This window comes from Anser brachyrhynchus (assembly GCF_964034855.1).
Source record: "Anser brachyrhynchus genome assembly, chromosome: 3".
NCBI classification, from domain to species: domain Eukaryota; kingdom Metazoa; phylum Chordata; class Aves; order Anseriformes; family Anatidae; genus Anser; species Anser brachyrhynchus.
In genome coordinates this window covers 120,811,135-120,823,851 of record NC_137696.1, presented here as the reverse complement: position 1 = coordinate 120,823,851, position 12,717 = coordinate 120,811,135, and the positions used below count along the sequence as shown (strand labels likewise).

The 12,717-nt window shown below is 36.5% G+C and overlaps 2 protein-coding genes and 1 long non-coding RNA gene across 5 annotated transcripts in view; 1 reads left to right on the top strand and 2 right to left on the bottom strand.

Moving 5' to 3' along the window:
• LOC308193142 overlaps window positions 1-2,542 on the bottom strand; it is a 38,505-nt gene extending 35,963 nt beyond the window's left edge. The window contains exon 1 of the long non-coding RNA XR_013949413.1: window positions 2,403-2,542. This is a non-coding gene — a long non-coding RNA (uncharacterized lncRNA). The remainder of the gene's footprint in view (window positions 1-2,402) is intronic.
• SUPT3H (SPT3 homolog, SAGA and STAGA complex component) overlaps window positions 1-12,717 on the bottom strand; it is a 280,720-nt gene that overhangs the window by 231,700 nt on the left and 36,303 nt on the right. The gene's annotated exons all lie outside the window — the stretch shown is intronic.
• The window catches only part of RUNX2 (RUNX family transcription factor 2), a 155,065-nt gene continuing 146,887 nt past the window's right edge, over window positions 4,540-12,717 (top strand). Inside the window, exons 1-2 of the mRNA XM_080587422.1 lie at window positions 4,540-4,819; window positions 5,041-5,160. Coding sequence (XP_080443548.1) covers window positions 5,103-5,160 — 58 coding nt within the window. The 5' untranslated portion in view covers window positions 4,540-4,819; window positions 5,041-5,102. The remainder of the gene's footprint in view (window positions 4,820-5,040; window positions 5,161-12,717) is intronic.

The following is a 12,717-nucleotide window of genomic DNA, read 5'->3' as shown; positions in this document are numbered from 1 at the left end:
GGTGGCATTGTAGCCTAAAAGCAAGAAAGGCTCTAGAGAGATTACTTTCACTTTTCCCTAGATATATTTAGTGTACTAACTAGCATAGTTAGGATATTATTTTTCTTTGGTTTTGTCAGTAGCATGTTTGAAATAAATTTTATTAAGTGGTAGTGTATGTAACATTGCATTGTGGGTAGCAGTTTCCTGCCTTAACCTAGCCACATCCTCAGCTGTTATATGAGACAGGTTTCCCATATTTTCTGCAAGTTGACTTCAAAAAAAAAAAATAAAAAGGGAAAAAAAATAGACAGGAGAAAACAGCTAAAAGGTTAGGGTGATCTTAAACACTGTGTGGCGACTGTTTAGAAGGTGGATGTCTAATCAAATGGGATCTCTCGATTACCCTACAGTCTACAAAATACATACTGGAGGAACACAAGGAAAGTAACACTTGTCAGAAAAAATGCCTGAGCAGCAAAAATAGCCGAGATGAGGTATATTTGACCATTAAGATAGAGACCTTCAGTCAAAGCCTGATCAGGGGACAGAGACTTGGCAACTCAAGATGAATGAAAACCACTTGCTATTAAATCATGTACTCGCTGATTAAAAGAAGATGAGCATCCTTTTAATTTAAATAACAGTTCTGTTTAAGGTATAATTTGATTTCAGTAGCCTGATTCCCTGGTACAGAAAACACGCAACACTTGCTTACACTATAAATACAGAAGTATTTTTTTTCCTCTCTGTTTCATGGTCCCAGGCCCCATCCCCTTTCAAACCACATCTTATTTAGAAAAAAAAAAAGTTGAAAGGTAGAGAACAGAAATCATTATAAGAAGGCTGAAAAAACTCTGACATTCCATCCTACTCCTTGCAGACACCAGAAAGAAGCATTTTAAAAGGAATGAGTACTGAAGTAACCCTGATGTTTTATTTTTTTTTAATTAATGGGCAGTTTTGGTTTTTTGCTCTCACAGGTTAGTAGCATGGTAGCAGCAAACATGAAGCTGCTGCAGAGATGTTGGAGGCTGGAAGTCTACAAGACACCCAAGTCGAGCAACAGAAGTTCCTTAAAATGTGCAAATATTTTAAATGCACATGGTGAATTAAATATATTAGCTAAGAACCATCTGAAAATACAGTACAATCATTCTAAAATGTGCAATGACTTCTCACTGAGTTATGAAAAACAGAGCCAAGTAGAGACATTTCTCTCATTTAAAAAAAATAAAAAATAAAAAAATGCTGCTATGGAAACAGATACATTAATAGCATCTGCAATTAACACATGCATCTGAGGAAACTGCTCTGAAACTTTCTCCATTATAAAAATCGGTGTCTTGTTATAGTACATACTGTAAAACTTGTAAGCAAGTGCAATTTAACAAGTTTGTCATCCTATTACTTTACGCAGCATATTTATTTGTCTCTAGCTGTAGCATAGAAACAAACATTTAAGTACAAATAAACTTGATCATACTGTTTATATGCTGCATGAACTTTGAGTGACATAAGGCAAAATGTTTGGAAATAAAGCATGGCTTAAAAGTTTCAAAACAAATTTCAAAAGAAAAAAGTGAAAGATGTAATTATCTTTTAGTGTTGCATTACAATTGACTTTAAATAAGATTCCATTTCGTGAAAGATCAAGCTTATAGTTTACCAGAGGAATTCCTTAGCATAATACTTCCTTTGTAAGTGTAATTGTGACTTAAAGCATCCCCTATGGAAGTCATAAGTGAACTTCAATTTTTGTAGATCTACCTTTTGAACAACAGACTGCCAAGAGTAAGTCTGCAACCAAGACACCATTAACACAGTGAATTTTAGGATTCGTGTATCTGCTTCACTAAAAGTGCAAACTATCCTGAAAGAAACCGGCAGTTTCACAGCTATAAGGTCTGTATACTGTTTTGTTTTATAAGGTCTGTATACTGCCTAGTAATAAAAAATAAAAATTAAAAAAAAAAAGTTCTATTAATTGTTAGTTTCTGCAAGCTACATCTTGTTTACCTTATTAAACAATTTGTTCTTCTGCTTTTAATGCATTTTGCCTTACTAGAAGAAGACTTCACTGTAGTTGTCTTGACCTTGATATCACAGGTGAAAAAGCATGTACAGTACAAAAAAAATCCCAGAGTTATCACACCAAAACATAATAACCAAGTCAGAGAATAACTCTGCATACACAATTGACAGCATAAAAAAACCCCCTCCAGAAAAAGACTGAGTACGTCTCAAGGCAAGGAATTTAAAAAGTCAAACCTCTGGAGGAGTTCAATATTCAAATATTAAAGATGTAACTGAGAATAAATTCCAAAGTTAAAAATAAATAAATCAACTGCATTTACGTGAAAACAAGTATCTAAGATCAGGACATAAGTGATCTATTACATAAAAGCACTGAAGTTACCTACCATCATGTAAAAGTTGATAAATATCTTAGCTGTAGTTGAAGGAACATTGTGCTTACAATTAAGAGTTCCACAAATAACAGAGGTAGAAACTTCCAAAGACTTCTGCTGCATCAGAAGTTGATTAAATCTGGAAGTCACACAAACATATTTTGTTTATATGAAGTGATTACCAATCTTTTCATCATTTTTATGCATTTAACTTCTTTCCATTGGTGTTCTTATCCATACTATGAAAACATAAAGAAATACAAAGGAATCCATCACTAGAAGAATTAAACAGCACTCATACAAAAGTAAAAGATGGGTGATTTGCAGAATACCCCTTTTTCATTTAAAGACAGAATTCCACAAATACATCAGCATCTAATAACTTCCAAAGTACTGAATGAAGAAGAACGTTATTTACCTTATTATAAATACTATGAAAGTACTTTTTATGCATAGGGTTTTATGTTGCTTTGATAAATATATGATAACGAGAAAAAGAAGGAACCAGCTGTAATTTCTTACTGAAATCTCCCTGCCCATTTCCTCTCCATCCCCACAAAGTAGAGAACCTGCTCTCCACCCACACCTCCAGATCTCCATCTCCCACCACTGCTGGCCAACTTCTTGCTGGGAAAGCTGAGGACAGAGAGGAAAATAAAAAAGGAGGGCTGCCAGCTTCAAAGAGACGTCTTTTATTTTACAAATAAAAGCTGAACAATATCTAGAAAGTGTTTTATACAATTCTTCTGCTCTCAGCAATATATACAACAACAAGCAAACAACAAAAAAAATCACCCTGCAAAAGCTAGAAAATCCCATGCATCTGTGATACAATCAGGCTAATAAGAAAAGTTCTAGACATAATGTCCAAAGAGGCAAAAAAATAAGATACTTTCTCCAAGATGTTTCCAATTTTGTTCTGAATCTGAGTGAGCAAATCAAGACTACTAATACACACTGTCTGTGCACATTATTCCTTACTACACACAGCATTTTGCAATTTATTTCAAAGCCTCTATTATAAACAAAAAAATACTGCTTTTGTTAACCCACTCCGTACTGGTACAGTAAAGGCTTATATTACACAATCAAAGTCAAAGTTACAATATGTTGAGTATATAAAAAATATTACACACACATGCACACATATGATATTAAGCATTTAAATCTTACATATGCATCAAATTTATGTTTCATTTTAAAACTAAGTGTTAACATTAACTGGTGAATGAAGTTATTTATGGTCTCCCAAAAAGCCAAAGACTGTTCTATTTCGCCTAAACACTGAAACTATAAGGAGCAATTAACAGAAGCGCAATCACAATCTCACAGCTCGCTCTGTTCTGCAGTGTCTGTATTAAATCCCAGCAATACTGGCACTCAAAAGCATCCCTCGGAAGGCAGCACACAACTAGCTATGCTATTTAAATGACATATTTTGCCCCCCATATAAAAGCAAGATAATTGCCCTTAATTTGCATTACATAAAACTGCCAACTAGTTTTGAAGGCATGTAAAGCAAGGCAGACATGATTTAAGATTTGCAAAGGAATCCCCAGCCTAACACTTCTGTGACAGCCAATTACAGGAGAAAAACACAAGCCCAACAAGCAGGCTGCTACTAGACCTTCGGCAAGGTAAAGTTTCTTACAATGAGTTACAGATTCACAAGTAGAGGAAGACAAGGAGAAAAAGTAAAACAGAAGGAATCCAGCCACCCAGCAAATCTGAAGCAGACCCAAGATCGTGATACAATCCAAAGATGTAAATTATTGTAAATCATCACTGTTGTTCAGAATTTCACACAGCCACTTGTGCCAATTTTGCTCACTTTTCCACAGACACAATAATGAAGCAGGGAAAGAGAAAAGAAAAAGAAAAAAAAAGGAGGAAAAAAAAAAGAAAAGGAGGGGGAAAGAAGAGTGGGGGGAACCTGAACTGAGAGTACAAATAAAGTTCTGCTGTCCATATGCTTTAACTGTACAGAAGTTTGGGCTCTTACAGCATTTTGTACTCTCTCCAAATCCTCATGAGTCACAAAAATTAAAAAGCTATATCCTTCTGGATGCCAGGAAGGGCCTTACCACGGGCCTTTTGTCAAAATAAAAAAAAAAAAAAGAAAAAAAAAGAAAAAAAAAGAAAAAAAAAGGGAGAGAGCAAGAACAAGCCCCAGTGGTAGGCAGTCCTCTGCGAGTCCTCTGATGTCACAAGCCACATGATTCTCTCTCTCCAGTAACAGTGCTTGCAAAAAAAAGGAGTTTTAAAGCTTTTGCTTTTTTGGATTGTGTGAATGCTTCATTCGCCTCACAAACAACCACAGAACCACAAGTGCGGTGCAAACTTTCTCCAGGAGGACAGCAGAGAAGGCTCTGGGTTTTAAATGGTTAATCTCCGCAGGTCACTACCAGCCACTGAGACCAACAGAGTCAGTAAGTGCTCTCTAACCACAGTCTATGCAGTAATAGTAGGTCCTTCAAATATTTGCTCATTCTCTTTTTTTTTTGTTTTGTTTCCTTGCTTTTCACATGTTACCAGTGCTACAACATTTTTTTTTTTTGACAAAAAAAAAAAAGAAAGCAACTGTAGGGTCTATGCAATGCAGGGGCACTGTAAAACTAAACCAAGGTTTGGCTATGGTTTGTGTTTGCAGTTTGAGGATCCAAGAAGTATTTACACCAGGAGGTGAAAGCTCTGCGTGAAACGAGAGGGACTATGGCATCAAACAGCCTGTTCAGTTCAGTGACACCATGTCAGCAAAACTTCTTTTGGGGTGAGTACTGCGACGTCTCAGCTCCCGTTTGCCGCGCTCGGGGTTTTCTTAACGATGCCGGGGACAGTTATGGAAACAAAAAAACTTGCTGAATGGGATGCTAGGGTGGGGAGAGAGCATAGCAGGCTGGGGTGGGGGGGGGGGGAAGCAGTCATCATAAAAAGCTTCTGCGAATTTATGAACGAATTTGTGAGCTGAGGAGCTGAGCAGAAAGAGGTCGGTGGCCGCCTGCTCGGTGCCCTGGCAGCAGGTGTGCTCGGCTGGGCCGCGCGAGGTGGCCGCAGCCAGGGACATGGGATGGGGTATAGCGCAGTGCCCAGCCCTATTGCAGGTACAAGGGACCAGGTAGGTAGGGAAACAGCCAACGACAGCAAGGGACAGCTTAGGAAGAACCGGTGCAGAGCGTAACCCTTCAATGCATCCAACGTGACTGCTTAATGCAAGATATTCTGAAGGAATTACAGGATTTAGCTCTGTTTCCTTAGACCTGATGAAATGAGTAGCGTGCAGCATGTAGCAGCCTCTCCTATCCACAACTTCCCTATCATTGTACCAGACAACTTATTTTTAAGCATATATGCTCAATGAAGTTATCAGAAACGTGCAGTTCTTCGCCCTCGTTTCGCAGCAAAGTGTGCTATTTAATGGACTCATTTCTGAAAGCGAATTCTCCTCATTGCACTTGTTGTGAACAGGGTGAAACATTCAGGCATAAAAATATTAACCTATGAAATGAAGTTATGCAATTTAATATGTTGATGAATTTAAGCTTTAATTGAAAGTGGGATTTAAAAAACTCTGTAGAAGGGCACTGCCAAATCTTTACTTCAATATTCAGAACTGTAAACACAGGTTCCTTTAAGAAATCATGTATGTAGACTGAGGCAGTTATTTATATGTCCTGCAGACACACGTGCCCATAAAAAATCATAAATGCACTATAAAATTACACCTCTATCATGGCTTATTTAGAAAAGCTTCTTCCTCTCAGATATAGTTTTAAAATCAGCGCAGGGCACCTCACGCTCGAACTGAATATAACCAAATCGGATTTTAAGTGATTGCTCTGCAAGTAAGACAAAGTTACTTTTAAAACGTGATGGAAAATGCAGTATTCTGGTTCCCTTTGACCAGTGGTAAGGAGCATATGCAACATTTTTTTCAAAGCATCTTTTACTGACACAACTGAAAATTCTGAAAGACCAAGGAAAAAAAAAAAAGTGAAAACTTACAGGATTCTCTTAATGGTGTCCATCATGTTGAAACTAGGCTGGGGCTGTAGCTAAAGCTATTTCTTTTCCTCCCCTGTCCCCATTATAAGACAAATAACAATGCTAGGACCATTTTCAGTGTATACATCCCGATTAGGCTTGTATTGTAATGAACCGAGGACCGGAGTTCCCTTTACCCCTCCTACTTCACGCGCTTTGACTGGTTCCCAGTTCAGCACATGAGTAAGCTGTAAGGCTGCGTGCGGGAAAAGACTTGAAGAATAGCTTCTCACAGAGCAGGGAGCAGTTTAATTTATGACCTACAGATAGCAGAAGTAATAACAGAACCTGTGCCGGCTCCTGTAGCTGTAATAGGCAGACCGGTGAGCTGAAATGCTAACACAAAAATGGTAAGCAGCTTTTCTACTAAAACTGCTGTCTTAATGAAGCCCAGCAGAAGTGTAGCCAGACCACATTATCCCAGTGTTTACAACAGGAAATACAGTTTACATGTATAGGGACTTTCTTTTGCTTTTACTTCCAAAAGAGATTAGAAGAAATTGAGTTGGCTAAAATTATCAAAACACCGAGTGGTGACTGCTTAATTTATCTACTTTTGATCATTCTCAAAGCGAGGCAAAAGTCCCGCAGCACGAAGGATACTTTTTTCCAAACTTCAGTAAATCGGGTTGGGGACACAAATTCAACTCTGGCCACGAGCAGCAAATGCACGGAACAACGAAATCTCACCAATTCTATCAGTATGTAACCAGTATCTCTTATACCAGAACCAAAAGAAAACTTAAGAACTTTATAAAAATGAGACAGACCACAATTTAAAAAAGAACAAAAGCCAGAAGACCCAAGTTAGTCATCAATTTACCATTTCCTACCACCGGTGCAGCAGGATGTCAGAATGCATGATCTATTTTTGTTCCTTTCCATGCTGTATCTCCTTCTATTGCAATCTCTAACTTCGTCCCTTCGTGACTGTTGAATTTGATTAGTTTTTTCTTTGAGAATTAAGACGCATAATGACGAGTAATAATAGGAAGGAAAACAGCGTTGTGAGGATTAACATTTGTGAAAATTCTTATTTCACTTGCTTTTTCTGTGTGTTTTTAACTCATATGGAAGGGAGGAATAACGGTAGTGAAGATGCAGGACCCTTTCCTAATTACAGGGAACATGTATTCCTCTACAGTTTAGATCATTTGAATTAACTTGCTATTGTTTCATAGCCAGAGCATTTCTGTGTTAAGTGTGTTATACACAGGTATTGACTGCATTTTGCCTGAGTAACCTGCTTAAGGTTTTAAATAGAAGCGCATTCGTTTCGACCAGCAGATTATTATATTTGTATCCATATCACCTCAAGAAAAAAAAATCTCAGAATAAATACTAAGCAGAAAAATGAATTGCATATTTATTAGAAAATCTAGTAAACATTGTACAAGATACTTTAGAGCATGAAATACTCTTGAAATGCCTCCCGTAATAGTTACAAATGATAAAAAAAGCATTTTCAAATACGATCTGTGCATCTTCATAGGAGAATTTCACTGAAGGACGTAAATTAGATCAAGATTTGGCTGATGATTTAATCAATTATTTCACATGTACTGTTTGGTAACTGATCCCTATAGATAGACGTAATAAACCTAAATGAAATACTTCAAGTTAACAGCAACAAATTTACACTGCTTATATTAAAATACTCGCCAGAATATTCTCATTTACTCTTTAAAAAAAGCACCTTTTCTAGATGTCGGTTCTGAACTGTTTTATCAGTTGGCAAGGAATTGTAGTTTTTTATTTTACTTAAGATACTGATAAGAGAGAAACAGATCCCTTCTGATTATGCCTATAAAGCTGAATTTTTTGAATGTTCCTGCTCTGTTTAACATATTCCTATGATTGTGAAGCTTGAAGCAATATCTCAGTAATCACTGGTCTGTATAAACGTAATTTAAAATACTAGGACTTTACAAAAATAATACTGAAGGAATGCAGGCATGACTATTCTCATTTGCATTAAGAAAGCTGCAAGCTTCTCACTCAGGCTTTCGGTACCTTAAACCCCTAAAACATGCAGAATTACACTGCAGCATTTCTATAATTCTTAAGCAGCAAAATGCGGTGATTTGTTTAATTATCTGTCTCAAATTAACTATTAATAACCAATATTGTCTAAATCCAGCGCGCTGATGCAAAATTCACTAAGATAGAAAAGTTCCAGTTTGTTAAAAGAACATTGAAGTATCTGATGGTTAAATAAACTGAGAAAAAAAACACCTAACTCATTAGGGGCACTAAGATTTTATCAAACATACAGGATTAATCTCTATTGAATAGAACCATTCACAAATCAAAACTTTCTTGCTTCAATACTTTCATGCAGTGCTAATCAATTACAACCTTTTCTAGTTATTCAAAATCCATGTGCTTTTAATTTTATTCACTGGTGGTCTAAAATATAATATTCAGGCCAAGCTAAGTCATTCTGTATTGCAACTTTGCTTTTTTTCAATAAATATTCATCTAGAGGTTTTCTTAGAGAGAACTGCTCATATGAAGACTGTGGTAATATTTTTATACTGTACCTCCTTGTTGAAGCAAAAGGTTAGGGGTTACCTAAATACCTCAACTGTATATACAAAAAAAGGAAAAGGTAAGTATTCACATGAAAAATCCAAAGGGACTATATTATTTATTTTTGCATTTCCTATGATTAATGATGCACCAGTGCATACTTGAAAACTGAAGTCAAAATAGGGTAACACCTCAAATTCCTTTACAAACTGTACAAATATCAAACTTCCATGCTGTATTAACTACTCTACCAGAAATATTTAAAGGCTCTGCCACCCCACATTAAGAGCATAACAATAATACCGAAATTCAAGCAGTGTGATTTCTTGGTCACGGTCAGACTAATGCTAATCTTAAAACTGCACCTTATACCTTTATTTTTCCTGATGGCTTTTCACAACACAGTTGTGCTTGTTACAAATAACAAGGAGCCCAGCGCAGGCTCGAGTAAATAACGGAGATCTAAAACCAGATCCGTTTAAGTATAAGCAGAAAAACAGAACGGTAAGATATTCTTGCAAAGGATGCTAACTACACAATGCAGACAGTTCAAAAGAGTAACCATCAGTGCTGCGTGTATGGTCGTGTCACACCTTGGGGCACGCACCCGTGGGTGGCTGTCCCTGCCAGCAGCTAGGCAGAACTCCTTGCTAAAACAGCAGGTTGAGCACAGGAGGCTGCAAACACAAGCAGAGTGCTGCATTTTTTTCCATGCACAAATCCAGCCCATTTCAGTGGAAGTTAAATACGGAGGGAAAGGAGGAATTAGCCCGTGCTTGCCAGGCTGCAGAGGTGCTGAGCACCTCCATCTCTCCGGCGGGGCTGCTCCAGCAGCAGCTGTCAGTGCTCGGTACCGCTTGAAAATTAGCCATGTGCATGTTTTCCTCTATGTACCTCATAAAAATCAACATTGTGTGTTGGAGGTGATGGAGTTGGTTCTGAAAACTCATTAAATACACTCCGTTAATAAGAATTACAATAAATTGCCATGTTTAATATGCCCTAGAGTATATAATATTTTAATTAAGGCAGCCTCAAGATAAATAGTGAGCTTAAGATGGTAAAATCTGAAGCATTTTAAGGTCTTAGCTTAGGCACTGAGAGAATCCGAGATTCGCACAACCGGTTAAGAAACTGCAGCATAAAAAAAATATTCCAGTGCTATTTTAAATATAAAATGTTAATTTGTCTAAAAGGAATAAATATACCATTTATTTTGATAACTGTGCTCAAAAATAAATTAGTAAACTATGCGCTATTTCAAAGAGATTTTCCTTGTAAATTTTGCTAGACCTATGAATTAACCACAGATTTTCATCCGGAGACAGCAGACACCCACAAAACACAGAAAACATCTACCTCCTCCACCACAGAACCCCAACAAGAAACTACTGTTACCAACAAAATACATTTTTGCTGACATTATCTACAATGCCTTTAATTCTTATTGTATACATGTTTTTCAAAACAACTGCTAAAGGCTCATGGGGAACAGATTGAGGAGGTGTATCTTCTGCTCTCAGGTGTTTTTGTTTTTAAGTTAATAAAGCTTAAATCTAAGAGCACGCTTCCTTACATAAACATGCTCCCTTCTACAAATAAATATAAGACCTGCCACTTAACATAGGGAAAAGCACACCCTAAAGAGTATTTTAAAGATGAGCACAAAGACAAAATAAACTCAGATTACTACATCATAAAATAGTTTAACACTTCCAATAAAAAAATCCATTATTCATGCATCTGTTTCCTGTATATATTTTTTATTCTGCTTGTTAGCATACTGTGTACTGTTCTAGCCTTCCTCATGTAGCTATAAGTTTCCTATTTCATGTATGAACTTGCCCCAGGAGGAAAAGAGACATAGGTTTTCTACCGACTCACTTTAAATGCTGAAGTCATTTTAATCAGAGCAATTAAATTATCCTCTGGAACCCACTCCTTATTAAACATTTTTATTTATAAAAATTAATTCAACATAGTAAAAGATTAAAGGGAAAATGGCTACATTTTCCTTTAAATAAATGTGGTACTGCAAAAAAATAAAGTATTTCCATATTATACCTGCTGTATTCCTTTCTCTAAGAATATGTTTTCATCTCTGATAAAACTACCTTTATTTTTACAGCAAAGGCTGAAAACAGTTTCTTCTGCTGTCCCTCTCATTTAAAAATGTCATTTTCGTTAAGGTTAGGCAGCTCTGGAATTAACAATAGCTTTAAGTTTTAATATGTTATAGCTAAAACCCCTGTGGCAAAAATGTTTTGGCAGGAATTCATCCAAATATGGTTACTGTATTTCTGATGGACACTAACTTATTTCACATATTACATTTCATCAGAATTGCTAGTATTTCATAATGACTTGAAATTTATTATCATTCATTTTCTCGAAGAGGGAAAGTTAAATTCTGATGACCTTACATACATTTATTTTCCCCAGAATTTATTTGAACCTGAAGCATGCCAAACCATTGTTTACTTATCCCTCATGGTCAGATATCTCACATCTAAATCCACGCTGCGGTTTACTGAAACAGAAAGACAGAGCCATTGCCAGTTACATAATATTTTATTGTTCAGAGAAAAGGACCCAACCTCACTCTCAAAGCAAATTAACTGCGGCACTAGCGAGACGTGGTTGCATCGATGTGCATGTGGACACACATAGGCTGACGACCATACGCTGGGTGCAAGTGGGTCTGGCATAACAAGTTAGAGCGTGGTGACATTACACATCATTATTAATTGTTGAATTCAACTTCTTTGTCAAGAGTACTTAACAGAAATGACACCACGCTAGTAAGTAAAAGATAGAGATGATTTTTTTTTTCTTTTTAAGGAAGTCAATATAGACAAGTAATTATGTGCAAATACTTTCACTTCCACATAGTGCTAATCTCCAAGGATATCTGTAATTCACTTAAATATAGATCAGAAAACACAGAGTTAAAAAAGCATGATATTTTAATGTAGCCATGTGCGGTATTAGAACAGGGTATTCTTTCTTGGGAGAAATGTTAATGAGTTGTGTATGTGCAAACATGCGTACGTATATAGCTTCAAACTTTAATTCCTACTGATTCATATTTCTAAAGTGTTTAATTTCTTGAAGTAAAACACAGTGATAGGGTAAGTTTAGAAAACATCTGTGTTGGTACAAAGTCCTTAACCTAACACAGAGGTTGCACAAATACAGAAGTTGCTATCACATTCCGATTTCCCAGCAGTGCAAATTTCCAAAGAACATTTGCAACACTTCACATCTCTCTCCTTTGCTAATACGTAGTACAGGGGCTCGAAGTAAGGATCTCATCTTTATGCTTGTAAAAAAGAATGTCTATTAACACTATTATAATACTCTACATAAATTGAAAGTGTTAGTGCTAGTAATGAAATAATAGATGGTAGAAGCATTCATTATAGAATACTGGGCAATATTTCTGAGGAAAGAAATCCTTGTGAGTAAGCCTGGTGGTATCTTCTTCCTTATTCCCATAGTCCCGAGAAGGGAAAAACTGTTTTTGTGGACAGTAGACTGGACCATAACAACTCACCTCAACTTTCAAAGTGAAACCATGCATTTTAGCCAAGGTACTCTTATCTGTAGGTCAGCTGCTGCTTTTGACACAGTGCAATTTTTCTTCTGGAACTGATGAAACAAATAAGGTACCCTATATATACATTTAAGGAATTCTGACATGAAATATGGAGTTGCTCAGCCAAGAATTATTACTCCCTAATATTATTTTTTA